This window comes from Lactuca sativa, chromosome 6 (genome assembly GCF_002870075.4).
Source record: "Lactuca sativa cultivar Salinas chromosome 6, Lsat_Salinas_v11, whole genome shotgun sequence".
NCBI lineage: Eukaryota > Viridiplantae > Streptophyta > Magnoliopsida > Asterales > Asteraceae > Lactuca > Lactuca sativa.
In genome coordinates, this window is record NC_056628.2 from 189,829,447 (window position 1) to 189,839,676 (window position 10,230).

General features: G+C 33.6%; 2 protein-coding genes across 2 annotated transcripts; one reads left to right on the plus strand and one right to left on the minus strand.

Moving 5' to 3' along the window:
* Window positions 1–4,110: 4,110 nt before the first annotated feature.
* Window positions 4,111–6,153, plus strand: LOC111877437 (uncharacterized). The gene is made up of 8 exons (XM_023873963.3): window positions 4,111–4,273; window positions 4,531–4,619; window positions 5,019–5,082; window positions 5,266–5,343; window positions 5,416–5,492; window positions 5,567–5,633; window positions 5,769–5,876; window positions 5,972–6,153. The coding sequence occupies exons 1-8, from the start codon at window positions 4,202–4,204 to the stop codon at window positions 5,999–6,001; spliced, it is 585 nt and encodes a 194-aa protein (XP_023729731.1). The 5' UTR covers window positions 4,111–4,201; the 3' UTR covers window positions 6,002–6,153.
* A 1,272-nt stretch (window positions 6,154–7,425) lies between these two features.
* Window positions 7,426–9,943, minus strand: LOC111877436 (probable beta-1,4-xylosyltransferase IRX9H). The gene is made up of 4 exons (XM_023873962.3): window positions 8,802–9,943; window positions 8,411–8,660; window positions 8,104–8,314; window positions 7,426–7,717 (listed from the first exon to the last, which is right to left on the minus strand). The coding sequence occupies exons 1-3, from the start codon at window positions 9,551–9,553 to the stop codon at window positions 8,144–8,146; spliced, it is 1,173 nt and encodes a 390-aa protein (XP_023729730.1). The 5' UTR covers window positions 9,554–9,943; the 3' UTR covers window positions 7,426–7,717; window positions 8,104–8,143.
* Window positions 9,944–10,230: the final 287 nt, after the last annotated feature.

A 10,230-nucleotide genomic window follows, 5' to 3' on the forward strand; every position in this document is an offset into this window, starting at 1 on the left:
AAAAAAAAATAATAATAATGTTTTTTAAGTATGATTTTAAAAGTTTTTTTTTTTTTTAATTTAAAGCTCATAATTTAAAAGGTAGTTGAACTAGTTTTTGAGGGCTTTTAAACTTTAGTTTTATATTTTATGTTATTTTATATATTTAAAAGGTTTACTTGCTTTTGTCAAACATTTCTATATTAAAAGAAAGCTACAGCTTCTAACTTTTTTTTGAACGGAAGATGCATTAAAAAAGGCTAGCAAGAAGCTAGACAAAACAAAGTACAAACATTAAAAGTTACACGCTTTAAAAGGAAAAATACATCAATTGAACCAACTAATAAAATTAAAATGTGATCTATGTTTCATCCAATTAAACGCTATCAAATGGAAATCATTTGCCGCCTTCATTAGAGAACATCTCAACTTATTAAAAATCAAAGAGTTTTGCGTCTTCCAAATCACCAAAACCAAAGAGTAAAATAAGGCTAAACTGAGCTTCTTCTTGTTCTTTTCAGAAGTAGTAGTATTAAAAGTAACGAGTAACTCTAACCTATTATAGGGAATCGAATGCAAGATACCACTCCAAACTAAAAACCAATTCCAAATGTGAATAGAGAAGTCACATTTGAAAAACAGATGGTCAACGCTCTATTCTTCCTTGTTGCACAGTTGACAAACAGTAGAGGCCAAACTCGCTCCTTTATTCACCAAATTACAAGCCACAAGAACTCTATTCAAGATCAATCTCCAAACAAAACAATTAGTTTTGATTGGAACCCAATTCACCCACGTAAAATTACAAAAAATGTATCATTTATGTTCTTTTTAAGGTTACTTACTTATGCTCACTGCTTGGCCGCAACACGGGGCCAAACTTGGAAATGGATGAAAATATGACAAGTTTCCACTACACCAATAACATAACATGAGTGTTGTTGATGAAGTTGGTGCTTAAAGAAAATAAATTTTATTCAAAATATGTTTCAACATTGTTTTCATCAAATACGTCAGTGATGCTTTAAAATGTGATGCTATACAAAAGTTTGGTATAATACCTTATGATTTAAACTATTTTTGGCAAATTTACCAAAAGAGCTATATGTGTTGGTAACTCTTTTATTTTGGTAACGGTGCATTGGGTCGACGTGATTAAGGCAAAATAAATTTGTGTATCTACACATTTTGCACATTTTTCTGGTACACATATAAGTCCATCTACACTTTAAGGCAATTAAAGACTTAGGTCCTCTTTCCTATTTTTTGGGAAATGAAGTAGTGTGCAAACAAAAGGATCTGGTTCTATCCCAAAAGAAATACATTATGGAATTGCTTCAACGGAAAAATCTCTCTAACTCCAAACCAGTATTGTCTCCCATCACTACCACTGCTGATTTGAAACTTGATGACAATGCCTTATTTGACGATCCGGCCCGTTATCAACAAGTTGTTAGTGTCTTACAATATGTCACTCTATCTCATCTAGATATTACTTTTGCAGTCAACAAAGTCTGCCAGATTATGCATTCCCCAACAGAAAATCATTGGTCTGCTATCAAACGCATACTCAGATATCTTCAGGGCACTTCTGATTATGGTCTTCTTCTTCAACATAAATCTGATGTTATTCTTCATGCTTACACTGACACTTATTTGTCATCTTTCAGTGCCTACTCGGACGCATACTGGGCTGGTTGTCCTGATGACTGTCTATCCACCGGGGGATATGCTATCTATCTTGGAAACAATCTTATTTCTTGGTTTGCCAGAAAACAACGAACTGTATCTAGGTCATCTACAAAATCTGAATACAAAGCTTTAGCCAATACTGTTGTTGAAATCACCTGGCTTGAATCGCTTCTTTGGGAACTTAAGGTTTCTATGACATCTGTCCCAGTTTTATGGTGTGACAATTTGGGTGCTACTTACTTATCAACTAATCTCGTCCCTTGTACGATGGGCGTACGTTTGATACGCTTAGCGTACGAGATCATTTGGTCGAGGGGTTTAACCACATATGGTGGGGGTACCTGGTGTATGCGGGGTATACTGTTGCCTGGGTCAAACCCTAATTTTTAGGGTTTGAACCCTATTTAAACATCATTATGGCCTTTGGACACCTACCCTCATCAGCCTCCATTGTTCATTTCGTCCCAATGAAACCCTAATTAATCCTTTAAGTGTTCTTGAGCTTTTAAAGTAACCGTGGGGCATTTTTGTGTGTATTCAAGAAGAAGGAACTAGGAGACCAAGCATTTGTTGAAGTTGAGCTTTTAGATCCAAAGTCTTCATCAAATTTGTGAGCTAGAGAAGGTATAAAGTTCTTACATTGATGATTCGTTTTGATAATTTGATATTAGGGCTTGTTTTGAGCTTTATTTGGTCCCATGGGTTCTCTTTGTGAATTTGAGCAACTCCAAGAGTTAGATATGTTAGATCTCAGCCTCTCTATTGTTCATGATGCATAAAATGTCATCTTGATGGTTGTTATGGGTCTACGCATGAGTTTGAGGTCTTATTATGAGTATTGTTGGACAAAAATGGATGTTGGGTTCCACTAAGACATGCTAAGGATTAAAGTTGCAAACTTTATGTATTAGAACCCTGAAATGGAAGACATATGAGAGTTGGACCTTATGGCTGAATGGATTAAGCACCAAACGGCTTAAGGTGGCAAGCAGCCCAATACGTTGGGCGTACCAAGTGGTACACTGCACGTACTGGCGGTCATGTACGCCGAGTGTACGCCTTGCAATGGATCTTTGTGGGATTTTGATCTTTGGTTGCGCTTTGGACTTTTGGGTCTTAGTTAGGTTTGGGGCCTTGGACTGTTTAAAGCATGATTGGGCCTTAGGATTTTGTTAGCGGGCCTTAAGTTGTATGAGTTGGGCCTTTTGGGCCTTGGGGTCATTATTGTGTTATTGGGCCAAGTTTAGGTAGGCCCATTATAGGAAGGGTAAAATGGTCTTTTACCCTAGGAGTTTGAGTTTGGGATTTAGACCCACGATTATGGTTTATAACCTAATTTTGATTAGGGTTATTTGGTTGTGTTTAGAGTGAGATCTTCCTGTTCTGTAGCCGAACATCTAGTTATTTATCAGCAGACTGGGGTGAGTTTTCTCACTGTATCAATGGGTCGAAGACACCAAGGTTGGCCCATTATTTGTGATATAAGATGCTAGCTATCTTTGTGATATGTGTATGAAAGACTAGGATTTTTCCCCTGGTACCTATATGAAAGATCAGGATGTGGCCCCTGACATCTGTATAAAAGATCAGGGTCTGGCCCCCGGGATTTCGCCCTCGGCAGGCAATACTCGTAAGACTATGATTTGGCACACAACACTAACTTATTTATGTATGGTATGTAGTACTTTGGGGAAACTCACTAAGCTTGTGCTTACAGTTTATATTTATGGTTTCATGTACTTTCAGTACCAAGGGGAAGGGTCCGGCGTGATAGCACATCATTCTCCCTTCACTATTTTCGCACTATTTGATATTGTTACTCTGATAATCTTAACATTGTTTCTATGTAATGGTTTTAGAACAATTTGATAATTGTAACGCTTGTTTTTAAATGAAAAATTGTATCATGGTTTTTGGGTCGTTACACAAACAAAACAGAGTTGACAATCACAATTCACAACACTAAGAACGAAAGGTTCGTAGAAGAAAATGGTAGAAGTTCCTCACCGATGAAGACGATTGCGGTGATTTTTTTTCCCGAAGAGAAAATGGTTTAGGGTTAGAGAATTCATTGTGGGTGTCAGAGACAGTAAGTAGGCAGAGATTGGCAGTAAGTGGAAACGATCTATTGGACGTAATGACGATCACCGCCAAGTAAGGGTTAGAGGAAGATAGGGACTAAAATTGCCAACCTTTACAAAAAACTATGGTAAAATTCTAAACATCATAAAATATATTGTTCCTAAACAACACCCATATTAATATGTATATAATGTAATGGTTCGATTAATAGGAGTATAAGACACATTTTATAAAATGCAAAAGAAAAGGTTTTTGTGGAGATTAGTAATGGATATTTGCAATTAACTCAAAGAAAACATGAGTAAATAGTAAATACTAAAAAATGGCAACGCCCAAATTATAAACTTGAAAATACATACTTGTAACAAAATAGCAACCGACGATCAAAACGATTTATAACCAGAAAACTACTCGGAAATCGGAGTCGAGTCCGAGAAAGAAGGAGACGATGATCGGAGCTGGGAAGATCAAGCAGTACACAAATGTGCTCGACAAGCCCCTTAGCAAGGGCAAACAAGAGGTTTTAATATTCTCCCCTTTCATTTCTTCTACTTTCTCATCTCCCCAGATCTCAAATCAACCTTTTCTAGGGTTTCTGGATAATTATCGAAAACGATTTAGGACCAAAAAAGGGCACTTCAGGCTACTCTTTTTCTTGATCATGTGTCACAGTTGAAAATGTTGGCTGCAACTATGTTTATAATTGTCGAATTAGAAGATTGTGATTTGGGTATTTTGCCTTTAGGGTTTTGAAGAGATTTCGTGTTCGATTTGCAGGTCAGTTTGGGTGCGTTTGCTTACTTATTTTCAGAACTTGTTCAGTACAATCAAACACAAGTTGACAACATTGGAGAACTAGAAAAGAGGTAAAGTCGATAAATTCCAAGTTCATCATACCATCATCATCATGATTCATAACTTACAATCTGCAATCTAATCTTTTTTGTGAAAAAAAATATCATTTTTTTTCCAATTTGTGAGAAGAACCCTTTGTCCTCCTTTCAGTTTCAAAACCAAATGGCATGAAAGGGATAACCAATCTTTATTTTATATGTTTTAGTTGAAATTTATCTTACAACTAGAAATTACTTAGTGGAAGTTTATGATAAAATCTATCTCAATTTCTGCATTCTAATAGTAATGTGTTTGACATTGAAAATCAAAATATTGATAGAAGGAAAAAAGAATGAGGGCAAATTTGTTTATAATTACAAAAGATTTTGTTTATAACATCAACTTTCTTTCAACTAATTTTATGTGATCAGATTGGAGGATGCTGGCTATGCTGTTGGGACACGAGTACTTGAACTACTTTGCAATAGAGAAAAGGTCACATAAGTCTTTTTTTTTTTATCCAAATTTCATAAATATTTAACATACTAAATATAATTACAAAACTACTATTTAAATAACAATCTACTCTTTTGTAAATAAAGCAATCATTGTAACAAACACTTGATCTGTTTTTTTAGCTTTTTTTTTTACCCTTTAATTTTATTTTTAATGATGCAGGGTAATAGAAGGGAGACACGGCTGTTGGGCATTTTGTCTTTTATACATAGTACTGTATGGAAGGTTTTATTTGGAAAGGTTTGTTGCAATTTCTTTTTTTTTTTAAAAAAAAAAAAACCAATTTATGCAAAATTCAACCACCACATTTAGGTAGCTGATTCACTTGAAAAAGGCACTGAACACGAAGATGAATATATGATTAGTGAAAAGGAGCTTCTAGTAAACAGGTAAGTTTCTCTTTTCCTTTTATTAATATCACAATTTTCTTTTCTCATCGATTTTTTTTTTTAATTATTTATAGATTTATTTCTGTTCCAAAAGACATGGGATCCTTCAATTGTGGTGCTTTTGTTGCAGGGGTAGTAAGGGTAAGATGTTATTTCCTTTTTTTTTTTAATACTTAATACAGAAAGAACGACTTAATAGAGAAAGTTAGTAAATAAGATTTTGCACATTAAGTTCTGACAATTTACAAATTTGCCCTTTTTTTGTTCTGTTTGAAGGGAGTGTTGGATAATGCTGGCTTCCCGGCTGTTGTTACCGCTCATTTTGTTCCTGTGGATGGTCAACAACGCCCTCGGACCACCATTTTAATCAAATTTGCTGAAGAGGTTATTTATTTATTTATTTATATGTATATGTGAAGTATTATTTTAAAAATTATGTTATTGAAATGTAGTGTGAATTATTTTGCTTTTTGGCACAGGTTCTAAGAAGAGAAGCAAGATTAGGATGATTCTTGTGTTATTACTTATTCGTATTGTATTATCTTTAAAAAGTGATATTTACTACAATTTGTTTTTTTTTTATTATCTTAAGAAGTACTAGTATAATTTTTGTTTGTTTTCCATTGATTGATTTGGAATGAGAAAAAGGATTCAAAGGATATATTTGAGTTTCTTTTGTTGTTTTCAAGTATTTATTGGTGTTTGAATAAGAATTTAAAGCTTATTTATGAAGTAATTGCAAGTTGTTGACATGTTATCAATTACACTAGGGAAGGGGATTAATCATGTTTTAAATTATGATGCATAAAGCAAGATATATGATGTTTTTATCCATCTTGATATATCTTTTTGTATGGATATGTAAATGAAAAAACTAGCAATTGAGCATTAAACATAATGAAAGTATTTTGTTTGTTTGCAATATAGAAATAATATTGATAGTTTGATACACTCATCATAAAATATAGCTCCTTCTCTTGATTGAGATTCATAAGGGAATGGAATAGACCATTACAAAGTAAATTTAAAACAATATTTTAGTTATAATGATTGGATTTATTATTTACAAAACAAAATTATTAAACAAGGAAATGATATAAAAGGCATTGTGTTTTTAATTTATTTTTTGATTTTGACATTGTATTATTTTTTTGTTTTAAAGCGAATAGTGAAACTTTTGACCATTTCCCCACCATCCTCCCGAGGTATCTGATTTGCCATGTAGAGTTGGAAAATACGATGTCGGAAAAAAAAATAAAAACATAATGTTTTTATAAGAAAATTTGGAAAATAGTGTCAAAGTCAAAAAATAAAAGTGTAGTGTCTTTTGTGTCATTGAAACAATAATGAAAATGTCAACGTTGAATAAAGTTGGAAAATACAATGCTCAAGTCAAAACGTAAAACTAATACAATGTAGATATCAAAAAAAAAATGTATGTTGTATCATTTGTCATGTTAAAAACATTTTCATAAGACTTTATAAAGAAAGCTATATGTCAAAGTAAGAACTCTTTGTGTACATGAGTTCTGTTTTTTTTTTTTTTTTTAATTTAAATGTTTAAAAATATAAAAATGAAACAGAGTCTGAATCTGAATCACGTTCAATAATGGATTGTTTTTAGTCTTCGTGATTAGAAACTAATATATGATTTTTTTTTCCTTATTCTTCACGTTCTTAATTCTTGATTACAATATCAAGTTTTGTATTCTACTACTCCTAACTCTTCATTATAATACTACATTACAGGTGTTTCATGTACCCCATGTTGGTGTTCTTGAGTTAGAAATAAAGGTAATGAAGATTAGGAAACAAACATGTATTGATGAATCCTTCCAATTTTGGAGGAAGATTATGAGAGAAATATTAGTTACTGAATTAACAAAAACCATTGCATAAACAAAAGAAACAACTCAAAATCAAAACCCATGAATAAAGAAAGTATACTGAATTAACAAGATTTCAAAAGTCTACATTTTTTTTAAGTACAAAAACAAAACAACTCTACCACATTTCAAGATACCCATCTTCCAAAAAAAAAAAGAAAAAAAAAAGAATTTTCACAAAAAGGCAATTGCCCCTCTCATATAGTAAAAGAATAAGCATCATACAGAAACAGAACTTAATACCAAATTTGAAATAATGTGTGTCCTTTTGTCTCCCTTCCTTCTTTGCACTGCTTCTATAAAAAAGGCAGAGCTGCTTTTCTTTGTGGAAACTGATAACTGTCAAAAACCAATTTTTAACTGTCACATAACAGCAAAAATAATTTGTTACAGCTATAATTGGGTAGATTTTTAAAGAAAAAAATTTTCATAATAAGAAAAAATTTAAAGTACAATGCTATGATTGGATAACTTTTTTAAGGTTAAATATAAAGTAGAATGATGTAATAAACATGACAATGGAATGTAATGACTCATTCCATTCATTTATGATTCCATTCCATCGTACCAAAGCCAAACAAACACCAAACATTCAATGATATTTAATGAGTCTTGAATGTAATTACTCATTCCATTCATGTGTGATTCCATTCCATCATTGATCATATCAAAGTATCAAACACACAACAAGCATGCAATGAAGTTTAATGAAACTTAAGACATACCTCTTTCCGGCTCCTTTTTCGAGGTGACATTCATTGCCTTTTACTCAATAGGGAGAACAGCATCAAGATTCTTCTGAAGCAACCAGCCTCTAGGGTACCCCACTTCACGAGCTTCCAAATGAAGATGCCAATTCAAGATTTTAGAACACCCAAATGGGGTACCTTCCATTTGACTCTCATCTTCCACCAACTGTTCTATAAAAGTAGTCTCCTGAAATCCCAGAATAATACCATAAAAAAAAAAAAAAAAACATACATTTAAGTGAATGTTGATTTGAAAAAGAATATATATGATGTGATGTCATACTTGGAATCCCTCTTTAATGGTGTCTAATTGACGAATTGAAGGTGCAATGGGTTTTTGCCATCTCTTTGGGTCCCACAAGATGGTGCTGTTGAATGCAAATCCTGACATATCAACATGAAATCTTCGAAGTTTTTTACTTTTTTCATTTGTATGCCATCCAATTACATGGCTGCCATTGCATACAGGACCTTCCAAAACTGCCTTGTTTTTGCTCTGTGCAAGCATTGCAACTGGCCATGTGCCAAAACGGCTGCAATCAGCAAAGTAAACGAACAGAAACATCTTAGGGATTAATGCCCAAAAGTAATCACAATCATAATCACACATACTCACAAGATAATGGTTTAGCAATAGAACAATAAGAGATAACTAACAATAGCAAACAAAGTACCTGATTTCTCTCAAAGTATCGAACAATTCAAGTGAATAGATATTATCATCATCTGCAAAATAGACGATTCCATCAAGCTTATGGTGCTCAATGTGTTCAAGTGCTGTATTCCGCTGGTGAACACCTCTATCCTTTATATTGGTAAGATTCTTGGTGCATACCAAATGCCGATACATAATTCCCATTCCCCTAAGAATATCTGCAGTTTCTGTAGAAGCCACATTCATCTCCACAACAATCCAAAGAACTGGAGGAGGTACAAGCCTAAGAACTTGACCCAGTCTATTCAAATAATAAGCCTGAAGAGCTCGATTATAAGTTGGTGTCACAACAATGACCTGTTTCCTAGCAACATAATCAAACCTCTCCTTCACGTTTTCTCTTTTCACAACAGCTAACTCCACCTTATCTACCACAATATCCTCCTTCACATCTAGGATCGGAGGGCGGTTGACTTCAAATGAAAAATCGGGAGTCCTAACATCTTCGAATTCCCCAAACGGTGCCAAACCTAACAAAAACCCTACCAAGAAAAACGATAAGCAACTATAAATCGATCTCTTCCACGTTCGAAAACCTTTCCGAGGAAGACTATGTTTTTCACCTCCTATAAATCTCCGAACTCCCAAGGCGAATCTACTGGTGGAATTAAGCTTATGCGAGGGTGAATTCACTGAAAACGGACTAACATTCCCTCCATTTTGATGCGAACGATCCTGATACGGCGAAAGTGTTCTCCGAATCGAAGCCATCGATCATAGGTAATCCAATCTAAACAGTATTATATTCCATATCTTGCCATCGCTTTCGTTCCAATAATCAGATTCGAATGCAGCAAAATGAAAAGAAAAAAAAAAAACTATTCTACAGTTTCAACTTTCTAAGTGATTAAACGATCAATACAAAAGCATAGAGCGATGGAATTCTTTACTTGATTTGTGATAATTGGAATAAGCAATTGGAGTAAATTGAGGCGATGAACGTTGAATAGAATTTAGGGTTTGTTTTTGGATCTGGAAGTTGAAGTGGAAGAATGAACTGAAAATTCTAGAATTGATTGGAAAACAACAAGCGATACCAGGTTGTAAGCGCGTTCATTGCATTTGATTTGGGGGTGAAGGTGAATCCTTGTCGAAAGGAATTGCGTTGAATCGGGTTTTTACACGACAACACATCGCCAAATCGAGTTGGATTTAGAGAATTATTTATTTTAAAAATAAATAAATAAACTACTTTGCAATGAAATTACTATATCCTATACCTAATTAAACATGGATATGATTATCTAATATCATCATCTATTAGGTTGAGATTATGATCTCTATCTTGTCGCACGTAAAACTTTAAATACCACAAAAACGAAAGTTATCATTGTTTCTTTTTTGTGGAATTGAAAGCTTGTCTTTTTAGTCTAGACAATACAAATATC

Excerpts from the sequence above, each read along its gene's own strand:
- LOC111877437 (XM_023873963.3), top strand. The coding sequence starts at position 4,202 with ATGATCGGAGCTGGGAAGATCAAGCAGTACACAAATGTGCTCGACAAG. Across the intron at positions 4,620-5,018 it reads ATTGGAGAACTAGAAAAGAG|ATTGGAGGATGCTGGCTATG; the intron begins GTAAAGTCGATA and ends TTATGTGATCAG. Across the intron at positions 5,634-5,768 it reads TTGTTGCAGGGGTAGTAAGG|GGAGTGTTGGATAATGCTGG; the intron begins GTAAGATGTTAT and ends TTCTGTTTGAAG.
- LOC111877436 (XM_023873962.3), bottom strand. The coding sequence starts at position 9,553 with ATGGCTTCGATTCGGAGAACACTTTCGCCGTATCAGGATCGTTCGCAT. Across the intron at positions 8,661-8,801 it reads GATACTTTGAGAGAAATCAG|CCGTTTTGGCACATGGCCAG; the intron begins GTACTTTGTTTG and ends TGCTGATTGCAG. Across the intron at positions 8,315-8,410 it reads CCATTAAAGAGGGATTCCAA|GAGACTACTTTTATAGAACA; the intron begins GTATGACATCAC and ends CTGGGATTTCAG.